Source organism: Athene noctua, chromosome 3 (assembly GCF_965140245.1).
Source record: "Athene noctua chromosome 3, bAthNoc1.hap1.1, whole genome shotgun sequence".
Lineage (NCBI taxonomy): Eukaryota > Metazoa > Chordata > Aves > Strigiformes > Strigidae > Athene > Athene noctua.
In genome coordinates this window covers 78,715,047-78,730,439 of record NC_134039.1, presented here as the reverse complement: position 1 = coordinate 78,730,439, position 15,393 = coordinate 78,715,047, and the positions used below count along the sequence as shown (strand labels likewise).

The 15,393-nt window shown below is 40.7% G+C and overlaps 1 protein-coding gene across 2 annotated transcripts in view; it reads left to right on the top strand.

The window, feature by feature from the left end:
* The first annotated feature begins 380 nt into the window (after positions 1-380).
* Positions 381-15,393, top strand: part of SEMA3A (semaphorin 3A) — a 171,146-nt gene continuing 156,133 nt past the window's right edge. Inside the window, exon 1 of one of the 2 annotated variants that reach the window (XM_074903439.1) lies at positions 381-652. In XM_074903439.1, the coding sequence (XP_074759540.1) occupies positions 537-652 (116 nt within the window). In that variant the 5' untranslated portion in view covers positions 381-536. The remainder of the gene's footprint in view (positions 653-15,393) is intronic. The other variant, XM_074903440.1, reaches the window with a different exon arrangement.

The following is a 15,393-nucleotide window of genomic DNA, read 5'->3' as shown; positions in this document are numbered from 1 at the left end:
TGTCAGCCGCTCCCGGAGCGCGGGGAGCAGCGGTGTCCCCCCTCGCCTCCCCATGTGCGCGGGGAGCGCGGGGCTCCCGCCGCGCCGCGCCCGCCCCTGCCGCCCGGGACCCGCCCGCCGCGCGGGGAGCGGGGCGCCCGCCAGACCCGGCCCCTGCCCCGGCCCCGGCCCCGGCCCCGGCCCGGCCCCGGCCCCTGCCCCCGGCCCGCGCCGCCGCCCGCCGCCGCCGCCGCCTCCCGCATCATGCCGCCCCCCCGCCCGCACGCCGCTCGCGCCCGGGGGCTGCCTCCTTTTCCGGCCCGCGGCGTGTGCGTGAGAGGGGCTTGAAGTTGCCCCGGCGGCGGCGGCGGCGAGGCGGGGGGCCGGGGCGGCTGGCGGCGGCGGCGGGGCGCGGCGGGGCGCGGCGGGGCGCGGAGCCCACCCCCATCACCTGTTACCTCCGCTCCCCAGGTTGCCTGAAGTTCCCCGGCGGCGCCCGGCAGGACGGGGAGCGCCGCGGCTCCGGCTCGCAGGGACCCTACAGTGGCTGCTGCAGCATGGGCTGGCTCAGGGGGATTGCCTTGCTTTCCTTGGGAGTATTACTAGCAGGAAGAGTGAACTGCCAGCATGTGAAGAATAATGTGCCAAGGCTCAAATTATCCTATAAAGGTAAGTCTGTTGTTCTCTCGTATTCTCGGTTTCCCCGCAGGACCTCTCCTCCTTGCCCCGTCGCTCCCCTCTCTCCCCACCTTCCTCCCTGGCTTTCCTGATCTTCCAAAGGGCAAACTGGCATTAGGAGAAATTTCGGGAGAAATAACTTAAAAAGCCGCTCCGTGCTACGGTCGGTACCACGCAGTTTAAACACAGACAAAGAAGAGTTAGTTGCATTTGCAGCCAGGGACTCCGGATCGTGCTGATCCCTGGAAGAGTATTTTGCAGTCTTGTGCTATTTCATCGGACTTTACTCTTTAAAACGATGAGACGTGTTTGGCTACCCAGCTAATCTCTCCCGTGCTGGGCATGGAGTGCAGCCACAATACCCAGATCTGTTTCAAACGGCACGGAATAGATGAAGATGTATATTTTCCTTTTTTAGGCATGAAGTAGTTAATTTTCAAGTCATGAATATTCAGTTTGTACAAATCTGACAATCAGATGCCTAACATAAGCAGTAGATGGTGGGTTTGCCAAGAAACTATAAACTGAAAGGAACAGATCAGTCCAGAAAAGGAGGAAAGGACTGTTATGCACTAGAAAACACTGCCTATGGATGTTTAATGCAGTGCAATTTATTTGAACTGGGGTTGTTTTCCGTGGAGTCTGATGCATTTCAGTAGAGATCACAGAGAAGGTGTAACTGAAGAAAGAGCTGTGAGATTACGTTTATGTTTGAAATTGTGTAATGCCATTCACACTGCAATTGTCAGTAATTAACTTTTGTACAATACTGACAGTATTAAAGGAGGACTCTGAAGTAGGCAGACTCTCTCCTTTATCAGCATAGTTCCTCTCTAAGTACATTTTCAGAAGAATTCACCAAATTTGCAGAACGTGCAACTGGGAGAGAAGTTTAAAATCTAAGAGTTGCAGGGTATTATTTCTAGAAGGGAGGTCTATACATCTATGTCTATATATATGTCTCTCTGAAGAGCTGCCTTCTCATAATTCCCAGATTATTGAAGGTTGAGAGAAGGAACAGCAGCTACAGTTCTGAAAGAAGAGTGGAAAAGTAACACACTGCTTCTACAGTGGAAAAAAAGAGAACATGTGTGTGCATGCCTGGTCATAGATGTCAATCTCAGTTTACAGTATAGTGTCAATATATCTCTTGCCAGTAGATATACGTTTTCCCTTTTTTTTTTTTTTCATCCTGTGCTGCAAATAAGAGGGGGAAAAGTCCTCTCTGATACAAGGCACACGTCATTTTCACACTCCAGATGAAAAACAAAAATTAAACACCTGCAAAACTTGGATGCACTGTGTGAAATAAATGCATGTGTGGGTTTTTATTAAAGAACACATGTATGCATATATGTGTGTGTTTAAACTTGAAAAGCTGTGTATGAAAAAAAGCAGTTTAAGGGGTTCAGAATCTGTTAATTTGGTTTTCGTAAGAAAAGCCATTTGTATTTAACACAAAATTGATTATTTTGCATAATAGAGTCTGAAATCGCTACCATAACTACAAGTCATTTCAAAAAACTCATTAAAAACCTCTTAATTGCTTCCAAACTTTTACAATCATACTGAAACTCGGATTAGTATATAGAAGCATAAATGCTATAAAAGTATCCTGTAAAGAGATTTAACGGGTAATTAATTATTGGGATTTTTTTTCACCCTTTTAAAGTTTATTGATGGCTCAAGTCTGCTACCTCTGCTCATACTGACTAAATTCACAGAAACTAGTTTCAAAGGGTGGCCAAATCTGACTGATAGTGGTTTTCTTTTTTCTTTTTTTTCTTCACTCTGCTGGTACTGTATCCATATACAGTTTAGCAACATTTTGCTAATCTGCTGATTGGTTGTTTTCCAATTCTGCTCTTGCTGGGAGAAAGGGACTCATTTTCTTTTTTTGTTTTTTTTGAAGACATCAGACATCAAATTTTAATATACAGTCAATCCTATATAAGCAAAACAGGAAACTGAAAGGAACATTGAAACTGTTTTTGTAATTGGCAGATCACTGTAAAAAGACAATGAGTTCAAATGCTGAGCAACCCTATTTCCTATCTAGTAAAGAAAGTAAATGCATAGTTGATTCAAAGCAAGTTAAAGTCTGAAGACTTACAGCAATTCACACTCTGGCCTTTGATTCATATGTATACTTAATCACAGATTTGACTTAAAACATGTGTAACCCTAAAAATCAGATCAAACTGCTCACATGCTTAATGTTAAGTACCAGTGTAAATTCTTGGCCAGGTCAAAAGGAACGTGTTGCCTGTGCTGCAGCATTGATCCCTAAGTATGGGGATATCATTATTAGTCAGGGAAACCTAAGCCTTATCAGCTGGTGCTTTTCCAGACAAAATTTGCTTCCAGCACAGTATTTTATGCACAGATCAATGTTAACACCTTGTGTAGAGCTGTAGGTATTGAAAATATGTCTTTTAGGCACCGACTGAATACCTTACATGCTAATATGTATCTCTCAGGATATACCTCACTGCTGTATGACTCTATGATACTACATCATTCATCTCTACTCAGACTTTGCAGTTAAGTAAAGGAGCTACCCAATTACTTACCCGTTCAGCTTCTCCATGAAGAGCTGTGGTTGAATAGAATAAATTTATGATATTAAAAAAAACCCAACAAAAACCCAACCAAAAAAAAAAACAACAAAAAACCGCAGGGTCAAAAGAATGACCCAAGTGACTTCTCTTTTTCAGTGACGGCCATTGTGCTTTCTTTTAACATGCATGCTTGTTTTTTGCCTAAACAAACACCTTGGAGCTAATTGTCAGTGCTTCATTTCAAAAGAAGAGCAAGGATGCTTTTTAACGTCTTGTTTTTCTCGACTAATTAGATGTCAAACATCGTTAAAAAGCTCAGGCATTTGCTTTAAAAGTTAGCAAAACTGGTCATGAAGGGTTAAATCCCTGCCAACCTTGATTTCCTATGGTCACTTGTTTTCAAAGGTGCAGTATGAGCTCTGCCATTTCCCAGGTTGCTGGACAGAAGTTTCAGTGAACTCCTGTTCTTGCTTCCTCTTAAACTTCTTGTCACTCAGTCTTGCGGAAGATTAGAAGCATCCTACAGGGCATGTAACGGATAGAAAGAGGAAGAGAAAGTGTATAAATGCATATATTACAGCCACATCTGCGATCTGAAAAGGTTCTTTCTGTTTATTGTAAAACAGAGTTCTGGTTATTTGGTTTATATCACCTTGATTTTGGTGGCATATTAAAGGAAGGAAATTTGAGGAGAGCACTAGGGAAATCCTTGTCCAGCTGAAATATGTGGTGAAACTTCTGTTCAGTAGCATCAGGGTTTTGCTTTGTTCATTTTAAAGTTTACAAGCTTTTTCATCTTAGTGCAGGGATTGGAAAGGTTTTGCACGGATGATATTTATGTCCTTACTTCAGTCAAAGGGAATTAGTATGATTAAAGGCCTGATCTGAAGTTCACTGAAGTCAGTAAGTTCTGGATCACAGCCTAAATGTGGTAAAACCAGCTATGAAACGGAATGCCCAGTTGAGCCCTTCAACCTCTGAGCTCCTCTTTTTGTGTCCTTCAGAGACTTTGTGTCCTTATTGTAAAGTAACAAGAAATGTCATTCTTGATATGTCAAAAGTAAAGGAATCTTTCCTTAAAGATTGTAGGGGACCTTGATTTTGGTTTGGGTTGGGTTTTTTGGGGATTGGTTTTTTTTAATCTCCCTGGTTTCAATTTCGATGTCAGTTGTAAGACTCTATGCTGTGTCACTGGGTCACAGATTCTATTCAAGAAACTTCTATTGAGCACAGAGTTCTCAGAAAGATGGTGAACAAGTTGAGTGTGCAAAGTTTAAAATAATAAATATAGTCTTAACTCCAGATGGATTTCTTGTATCATTTATTGTTTCCTATTTTCTTTTGCTGTCTTCTGTAAAGGGAGGTAATGGCACAGAGATGAAACCAGCTACAATAACTTTTAAACATAAATATATAAGCCCAGAGAAAGAGAGAGTTTCTTGATTTACAGGTTTTTCTTAAGGCAACCCTGATTTTTGTCTCCACATGAGTAAATCTTGTGAACTCAACTTTCTCAAATCCATCTGTCACGTCCTATTTGTCTATTGAAAATTACTAAATGCTGTAAGTATGTTTTGTAAGAGTACATGTGTGGTTCTTTTTTGTTATTGTTGCTCAATTGGATACATATTACTTGAGAATAAGTAACTGGAAAAGCATTGCACACAGATTTGGTTCTATTACTCCCTGGCTCCAGTTCAAGCCATATTAAAAATAAGCGTCTTGTTTAGAGCTGCAGTGATAGTGAGAACTACTCCATCCTTGATGTGCGGTTGATTTACAGTTTTATAGGATGGATTTTCATATGGATGAAATCCTGGCCCTAGTGAAAGCAAAGGCAAAACTTGTATCCATTTCAATCTGTCCAACATGCTGTGATGAGGGAGGAATGACACCGCACTGAATTACCTGTATGTACACTAGTGTAAATATGATACCTGGTTTGTAGTTTGTTGACCCAGTCTGGTTGTAGTTGATGACCTGCTGGTGGGTTTGATTGTGGTTTTTCCTTTCCATCAAACTCTATAACTCACAATTCAATACCTCCACAAATATTGGTAAAGCAGGACAAAGTGGGAGAAGGAAATGGGGAGGGAAATACTGGCAAGGGACCCTGTCTCTCTTGAGTTGGGACCAGTGTTAGAGTTTGTCTCAGATTAAAATACTTGTGCTTAAACTATATTGTATGAGTACTGTCTAAGGAAAAAGCTCTTCTAACGTGCCTGAAAAGGAGAGAAGGGCAACCCAGACTAGGAAGAAGACTGCGAAGGAAGGCAGACTGGTGACATTTGTAGTCTAGGCACGGATTTGTAACACTCTCCAGCTCCCACTGTTCCTGATGGCGTTTCTGCACGGCTCTGGCACTCTCGGACCTCACTATTCAGTTGGCGCAGATGCTGGGTGGCCGTGCAGGTATCAGATGAAGCCGCAGCCTCTTCAGCCTTTTTTTTTTTTTTTTTTTTTTTCCCCCCGAAAATGATGAGTCCTTCACAGAAGATCTGTGTGCTGGTCTTTCTAACACTGGTTGAGTGGGGTCTTCACAAGACTGAAATGTCAGGGAAGACAGTAGGACTACCCTGCCTGACTTTGAAATGCCCCACAGGCTGACAGGAGGGAGAAGCTGATGAAGGAAGTGCCTAAACTCAGATCTTGCCTATATAGGGAAATTTTCAGCTAGCTAATTAGGGCCTGAGACAGGCAGTGTAATTGGAACAAGGAGGGTGAAAACCTAGCCCAACGTTTTCAGAAAAGTAGTTTCTGAATTACAGACCTTCCCTTTTCTGAGAAGCTGGAGTTCTCTATAATTATTTGTGCTGTACAGTTTGCAAACGACTGAATTATTCATGGAAGGTGCCGTATTGACAGCAATGGAAACTACTCTTGCTGTGGACAAGGTGTGCAGCACTTACTTTTACTGTTTGTTACAGCATCTTTAAAACCGATCTAGTGAGGAATTTAAACATCCGTAGTTCACTGAGTTCGATGGATCTACTGATAATGTGAAGTCTGACGTAAAATTTACTTCTGTGCTTGAAGTCTTTTGATCAGGACTGAAGTACCTATCTGTTTGCTTAGGGTTTGTTCATGTGTGTCTTTATTCCATAGGGTTTAGCAAAACAATATTTAAAATAAGAAATCCAGTCTTTGCAGGTTGCTACAGTGTAAGTGGGTTATTTAGGATAATCTCTCCTGCATGTGCTTCTGTATGTACAGCAAGTATTTACATGGAGTTCCATCTGAGAAGAAACCACTAAATTATTTATGTTTTTAACTCTTTTTGCTTGGAAATGTTTTTCAGATTTTATTTAATGCATTGCTGTATTCTGGCCCTTAGTATGGTTTTGGTTTGCCTAATCAGTGATTTTGCATATGGCCTTAAATGCCCACATCTGCTGTTAGAGAGACATCTTTTTTATTTACTTCCTCTGACCCACAGGCTTTTTCTCTCATGTGCATACCTGGAACATTACAATGGAAGCACAAGCAATACAAAGTTGCTCCAGTATTTTGAACATTTTCAGTGTTCAAAAGTCATTGAACTGAAGCCTGACTTGACCCTAGTTCAATCTGAAGCAAAGTCTCACCTTCACCTAAGGCAGTGCCTAAGTGACTGAGAAGAAAACAAATCCTTCTAAGTGTTGTCAATGGTTGTGACATTTTCCAGTTGTTTGAAATCTAAAAAGGGTAAAATTGTCTTCAGGCTTCCACCCCTTATTTTTAAGCAAATGTGTAGAGTGGACCCTGGCAGTTCTGTGTCAAAATATTAAATGGAAGTTTTGTAGCTTGTCCTGGTGCTCTTGTTAATTAAGGTTACATGTGAAAGTTGCTGCTGGTGTTGTGCTGGTGGGCGATTCAGTGAATTCCTTCCCTTGCAGGATTAAAGCTCCCTTCAGGAATGTCTGCAAGTTCACGGTCCTCCCACATACAGCCTTCATATAGGTTAGCTGCTCTCTTCCAGTAACAGCTGTGGATGGTGCGAATAACTGTGGGGATAGTACATTTACTTGACTTTTCTATTTTTTTCCAAGTGGGATAGTGCCCCAATGTACAAGAGAGAAAAGGATGGCCACAGCTGTCGAGAGCATCAGAAATCTTAAGAGCGATGTAGCCTTTCTCCTGCACCACAGGAGGTTCTCTGTGGTGTCTTTATCTTTCTTTTTGACTGACATAGTCAGCCACATTAGGCTCTTTTCACTGCCAGTGGAAGGAGAGGTACCTCCAGAGAGCTAATCTTGGGTCAGGCAGACTGAATGAGACTTTAAGGGTGCTCATCGCTTTTCAGTGACCGTAAAAGGAATTAAGGTCCTTGTTCATTCATTTAGTTTCTTCCTTTCTGGGAAGGTATCAAAAGAAGGTACCAGTTAAATGCTATGGAAGAATTTAGGTTGTATTCTGATCCAAAGCATCCTAATTTAAGAAAGTCTCTCTGCTTAAATGAGTATTTAAAGTTGTTTAAAAATCCAACTGATTATGTATGCCCTCAGTATCGGTGATCTTGAGGTCACCTGTGACTATCTAAATTTGCATCAAACTTTCAGTTATAGCAAGAAATACACAGTATCACTACATTCTTCATATTCTTAAAACAGTTACCTAACTTACATCTCACATTTCCCATGTCTCTCCTCCTTAATAAGCTCATCCCAAATCCAGTGACACATGCTGGATGTGACTAGGGGTGCAGAGCTTTACTAATTTAATAGCTTAATCATTCAGAGCTTTCAATAAACTGTCCCCTGAGCAGCTCTGTTACTTTCTGAATGCTTCTACACTTTCAAAGAAAAATGTATTCAAGACTCAATTTCATATAGCATAGTTTGCAATTAAAAATATATATGCATATGTGCAACTCAGAGGACAGGTGTCTCAACCCTGATTCTATCCTTTTTCAGCTGAACTATTTCAATAATGAGAGCGGGATGAAACCTAATTTAGGTTCATTCCTAAAAATTCTAAGTCGACTTACAGTTTGGGGGATTCTGTTCTCACTTTGGGGATTACAGATTCCCCTTGAGCTAGACACATCTACAGCAATCCCTGAAACGTGTGAGCACTAGTCTACTTTGTGTCACATCTAGTTTTCATCCTTTGCTGTTTGATAGCCAAATGCAGTAAAGTCAGAAGTTTTTGCCATTCTTCTAATGTTTTAAAGTTGTTTGACATTTGTTGGGCCGCCTGCTTATCTCTCCAGCTGGATGTTGCAGAAACTTTAGAAGCGAGCAGTCAAATAAAATTCTCATCTCTTATAAATATTTTCATGCAAAGTTGGATCTTGCAGGGAACAATCTGAGGAATGAAGTAGTTATTTGCTTTCATCTAACTTGTGGAAGGAGGGAAAAGAAAGCTCTCCTTTACTCTCCACTCTAATGAAGCAAAGCTCATGTTGGTTCTGACGGCCCCTCTTGGCTCCTTTTGAAATTCCAGCCTTGTGTGAGAAAAGGACACAAAAAAGCTCTGTGAGATAATTTAAAGGATTTAGAGCTGCCTTTCAAGGGGGAGGGGTTGGTGGCCTTTTCTAGAGGCAACAGACGATAAATACAGCTCACAAGCATCCAAAAGAGCTGCAGAGAGTGCAGGGTACAGCTTTCATCACCAGCTAACACTGGAATGGCAATAGCTACCCTCTCCTAGACAAGGAGGAGGATAGCTATTGCCACAGGGAGGTCGATCCCACGCCTGTCCAAGGCATAGATTGAGGTTTCTTAAGATGAAGTGGAAATTTCCGGGTGTCAATATTACTTTTTTCTTCCTTCATGGATTTCCTAGTGCAACTTTTCTCTTTTGCATGAAGGTATAGTCTGAAATGGCTCTGACTCCTAATGAAAGTTTTCTGAAAACGCACCAAGGGCCGTATCAGTGGTGATGAGTGTTGCTCTGCAGTTTCTGTAGGCCAACTTGGTCTCAGCTCCATCACGCTAGGTCCTACAGGTTTCCCTTCTGCTAGGCACATGTGGTAAATGCCAGTTCCTTTCAAGTGATAGAAAGGTCATCAGAAATGATGTCTGGGGATCTGGGAAAGAAAACTTCTAACTTCCAGATTGTTTTCCTCATATTCCCTTCTACTACAGCAGGTGAATGGCTGTATCAAAACTTCTTGGTCTGATGGCCTTGCAGACAGCAATATAAACGCATTCCTGAGCTACCTGCAAGTTTCATAGTTAGGAAATCGTTTTATTTCTAAATTCTTCCTCTCCCAAGAGGTGTCAGAGTCCATCCACCCAAGACCAGGTGTATATTCAGGAGCGTATGTACAGGAGGGTATGATGACATTTTCAAAGAGCTCTAGCTGGCATTTCTCTGACATTTCCTAAACATCAGCAGAGCAATATTTGCAAGATGTTGGCTGTGCGGTTATCAGTATGGTAAATCTCCATCCATATTGCTGTTCTAAATATGTATCCTCAGTCATTTGTACTCTAGCCATAAAAACTGACCTCCAACAAATAGGCCAACAAGATTTCTCCTCAAAAAGACTTAGGAATTTGTTAAATTTGAAAGAAAATTCCTCATAACTCTTTTTAAAGGGTTGTTATGAAATAAAGTAACAATAATAATATGTTGAAAATTTTTTCTCTGCAGCCTGGAGTATTGAGATTAACATGAATTTCTAATTCTACTTTCTCAGAATTTGTTTCCCATCTGTGATGGAACTGTAATCTATTGGGCATGATACTTCCTTTTCTGGCATCCTTTTACAATTTTGTGTCATCATTCTTTTAACCTCCCCTGGAACTCACACTCTTTACTGGACAAGTGTCACACAAATTAGGGAAGTTTTGTTATCCTCACCTACAAATGGAGGTTGGAGGTTAACAGAAACCCAGCACCACAACTGATGATACTCAGGAAATCTGTACTGTACTGGGAATCAAGAAAATACCATAAATGTGAAATCCTATTAATTCTTTGGCTCTTCTGTGTCAGTTTCTTCACCTGTAAAGTGGTATTAAGTGATCTCATGAGAAATTGCTCGAGATCAGAGACTTGCCATGCTTATTCAGAGCTGTATTCTATTCTCAGAATAATCCCATTAATGTGTATATTCGGAGTTCAGTCAGCATTTATTTTTGATCAACATACAAAGGCCTTACAGGTACTTTAAAGTTATTATAATAATTATATTCACAGCTGTGTATGCCTGTGACATGAAACACATGCCTATTATTCAGAAAGCATACCTAATTTAATTCAATTTGGATATTCCATATGGTTCTGTATAGGAGCCCTTCACAATGTTTCTTGGAGTATCCGCCTCTATTTCACACTAAATACACTGTGAAGGTGATTACAGATGACTGTGGTGAAGAAGATCCCCTGTGTTTAGTCTTTGCAATACTGTCTACCAAAGGTATGTGTGTGCTTGCAAGATCCTGGCCTATTTCTCTGAGTTTAAGCTAGGCTTCTCTTTTTTTCTAATCATAGCTGATAATATTTAAAAATTAAGAGAGAATGAAACTTTTTTTTTTTTCCTTCTGGTTATCAGACAAAACTAAAACCCTCACTTTGAGCACTTCCTCCCCATTCTGCCCAGTCTGAACATACCTTACGAGGACACTGGTGTTAAAAACTCCTCTGCCCCTACAAGTGTTTCCTTTTCCAAGAAATTCTGGACACAAAACTTCTATTTCTTCCTGCACACAGGAAGTTTTTTTGACTTTCCATACCCAAAATGCTTCCCAACCTTCTCCAGGATGAGGGCAGCCTTTTTTAGCCATGTGGGGAAATACTCAGTAATCAGTTCAGTCAGTTATAATTGCCTATCATTTGTGAGTTGCTCACTGGAAATCTGTTGTTTGACAGCTCTAGTTCAAACCTAATAATGAGGATTAACTGCTATAATAAATTCAGAAGTGGAATTCTGCATCTCTGTAAGTTTCACATCCTCATTCCTAAAATATTAAGAAAGCACCTGTTCCCTTCATCAGCCTGGCCTGTGTGAAAATAAAATTGGTTGTTCATATATTCCACATACCTTAAATGCAGCATTTAAATATTACCCTCAGTGAATTAACTCAAGGAATTTTTTTCTTTGCTTTTATACTTCCTCATGCCACTTACATGATGTAATGACTGCTTTGAATAACATCCTTCTTCTGTAATAAAATACTGGTTTTCATGCCGTTAATTAAGAAATACAGAGCAAATATGAGATTTTGTACGATTTTGGTGTACCTTTGTACTTCAGGCACAAGCTTTTAGTTTGACTTGTTAGACTACGGTGTCTTACTTGATCACGTGCTACATTGTTTTCTGACAGTTTTGCTGGTGCTAGAAATGTTAAGTCCAATTCTTCAAGCTGGCAAAACAGGCCAACAGAAACCAACATAAAACGTTCTGTTTACTGGAGTAAAGAGACTTTGTCATTTGTCTTCAGAGAAAGCAGTATCAAGTCTCATGGGTATTATTATTCTACAGTAGAAATTTTAAGCTATCATCAATTATTCTGGTGTAAATCAAGTGTAACTTCATTAAATGGCTGTGACTGCAGTGGTGCATGTTTAGACCACTGATACTGCTAATTGACATTGCACCAAAGGGACTGACGACAAGACTGAGCAGTGCAACTTCTAGTTTTTTGAACACAGTTTCCATAGCTGAGACCAAACAGCCTTTTTTTAAGGTCATTTCTTATAGCTGCCACCCTTAAAAACTTTTTCTATCAGCATGTAAGAAAATAACAAATGCTGAATTTTGTTTCACTGTAGGTTTACCCCCACTACTAGGCACAGAAACTATTTTACCTTACGCCAGACATATGGAAGTGATCAATGTATGTAAATTACGTGAGGAGAGGTGAAATACAACTTTTTTAGACTAGGAAATGGGCACTTGTTTGTGGTTATAAGACAGAAAAGGAGACTTTAGGTCTTAAGTTTTCCTTTAAAATAACAAATGGCGAGTGGCTAGAATAGCAATGATTTTTGATAATCACCATGACAACACAATATTGTCCTGAGCTGGACCACTCAGTCAGGTCTCTCGGACACCAGGGTTTAAGAGGCAATTGCTTGCATGTGCAGGGTGGACCATGAACCTGTTCTATGCAGAGGTGAAGTTCTCTGGGACCCACTGATGACTGAGTACATGCTGTGAGCAAGTGCTCAGTAGTACAAGTCAAGTTTCTTCAAACATGGGGTTTAACAGGCAGGGTCCGCTTAAGTGTCTGCTATTGATTTTCCTCCCCTGATGTCATGGTGTGCCCATGGTGCAGTGATGTGAACCTACTCTAAAAAGAAGGGATTTTGAGGGCCTGAGTTACTTTGTTGGGTTCTAAGTGACCAAGGGAGGAAAAAGCAAGAGCTTAAGTCAGCTCTGCCTTTCAAACAGTTTGTAAAACTACTCTCCCCCAACTGGTCTCTAAGAAAACAGTACTTATTTTGTCACCAAAATGCATTCACTGTGCTCCCCAAATTTTCCATTCCAAGAAAGTTAGATTATCTTTTTTTCCATATTCAGTATTGCAGAGTAAGAAACTAGTCTAGTGTCTGTCAGGGCTTTATTTTAAGGCATTGTCATAGCTTTCATTCTGAGTTGAAAAATGGGCAGATCACTGGGTTTCATAAATGTGTGGAGAAGCTGTCAAAGCTCCTATTTGCATGTGAATGGTCAGCTGAGGTAGGAACGGAGAGATGTAAATAATTCTCTAACTACCTCCTGGCAAAGATCATTGCATTTCAAAGTGCTGTGAAAAGCAGCACCATAAAACTTTAACCTATTCACAGGTATGGAAACTCCCATGCCTTAAACAGATCTGCTGTAATAACGACCACTTGGGGAAAAATGAATCTTGAAAAGCAATATCAGGTCTCCCACTACTATACATTTTCTACTTCTTTTAATATTTCAAAAGAAAGATAAGCTAAAAAAGACACCCTCCCTCCTCCCCCGCCAAAAAAAAAAAAAAAAAAAAAAAAAAAAGGAAAGAAATAAAAGCACGAGATCTAAGCAGTAAGAAGATGTAGACCTTCTTCACTGAAAGTCTGGCAGACAAGTGTGATGGGATTGAAAGAAAAGGATCTTAATATTATTCTGAAGTATGTCAGTACCTGACCCAGGAGGCCCCCCAAATAATCGTTACTTTAATCTTCCTTACAAACTGCTCAGCGTTTCACTATTCTGCTCTGCTGTTGTGCTTCAGTACATGCTCAACTAGGTAGAATGGGTGAATGTTTTAGTTTAAAACGAAACGTATTCTTCAAAAGATACAGTTCTTCATGCATCCAAAAAGGCTAAAAAGTGAAAGTAAACAGTAGAAAAATGAGGAACACAGAGTAAAATAAAAATCTTAATAGGCTCTGAGCCAGACAATTTTCTGCATGTTTTATTGTACCTCGTGTCTGCTTAGATAGAATTGGCATGTGTATATATGGAGAGAGAAAGATTTACTAAGCCATTTATGCCTGAAACGGTTCCAAAAACTGTGATTAGGCAGGCACAAGGACTAGAAAATATTTCCAAAGTAAAGTTCACCTCCAAAGGTGACGTGGATTATGTACCTACCCCTTAATCATGAGATAACATGGGACTGTTGCTGTAGTTTACCAATATAATTTCCCCTGATATTGTTTTGTAGTTTCCATCTATTTACCTCAGAATACCATGATGTATTTCATTCAAGCTTCGTAATTCAGTAAATGTCTTGTGTCACCCCTATAATCATTTGCAGCCCACATTTTCTTTCTCAAAAAGCTTCTGCGCACTTTGATCTGGTTACACTGTGCTGAAAAGAACTCACAGAGACAAGAGTTAAATGCAATTTCATTCACTGAACTTATAAAGGGCAGTTATTCAAAAGCCCTGGGATTTGCTCAATCACACTAATATTCCGTAATGAAACGTGATTTGTCTTGTATTTACCAGGAGATTAAAAACAAAAAAAAGGTTTGATTTTACAAACTCCTACTCACACAAGTAGTCCCATTGACTTCACTGTACATGCCACTCGCAGCATGAAGTGCCCTTTTGGGAGGTTATACAAGTTCTTCTTCGCTTACGAAATAATAAACCAACAAACCAAGCAATTGTAAGGATCACTTTAAATTTTTGAGCTCTGCCCGGTTAATGGGAAGAAATGAGGCAAAACCTGTTCAAAATACTGTTCTGTTCCCAAATGATAGTTTTCATTCAGTAATAATCCCTCTTGATCCTGCTTATCCCATGGCTTCACTGTACTCTACCACCAGTGCCTTGCCGTGCTTCACTGCATCCTCATGTCCAGCAGGATACGTCAGCTGAAGTCACTACGAAAGACTCTCGCTGAGTCTGCTGGATCTTTGAGTCCTTTTAACTATCAATATAAAATTTGATCAGATTATTTTTGAATGTCCAAGCAAGTTTAAACTGAATTCTTGAGCAAAGGCATGTCGTATCTTACCCATTCCCTCTCCCATTTTCGCTGTTATCAGGTCTTTCCGTTAAAACCTTCCATTCAGAAGTCCATCTGTGTGATTGTAACATAGAGCACACATTAGACACAAATCAGCCCTGAAGCAGTTCCACTGATTCAAGCACGGTAACTTTAGATAAGTAATACTGCAATTTTGGAATAGGGCTCCCATAATGCAGTTGTTCTGTTTCAGTAACGATTCCCGTACCTATCAAAAAAGGGTACAGCATTATGGAAATGTTTATCCCTTACTGGAGTATTACTTATTTTCTGTAGCTATGGCTCCAGGCACTTAGAGTGAAAGTTGCTACTGCCTGCTTCTCGCATGAGCTCATTGGAGAGGGCCCAGGAGATCTCCCCACAGCTGGAGACTCCAGAGCTGCTTTCCTGCCACTCCAAATAGCTGCTAACGCTAGCAGGAGAGCAAGGAATCCCTGCTCCTTTTCAAACATCTGTCTGACAAAGTGGGACAGCGAGCATGGGGCCATGTGCTCCCTCACCCCAGACATCTTGTCAATGGGCTCTCAGTGCTCTTTGCAAAACAGCAAGAGGAATCTCAAATTGCAGCCACCTAGATGTAGGCACTTGTGCAGACACTTCTATTATCCTAAAATTTATTGTGGCCTATGTCACATGTTAAGAAAACGCAGAAAGTCTCAAATGCACTAGAGGGTGATGGGGCAATAAAATTTTTTACATTTTATGATAGGTATAGATTTAAAGAAGGAAGCAAAAAGAATGTTTTCTATTAAAAATAGGAGTGGAAACCATTTGTGGCATAAAATCGAA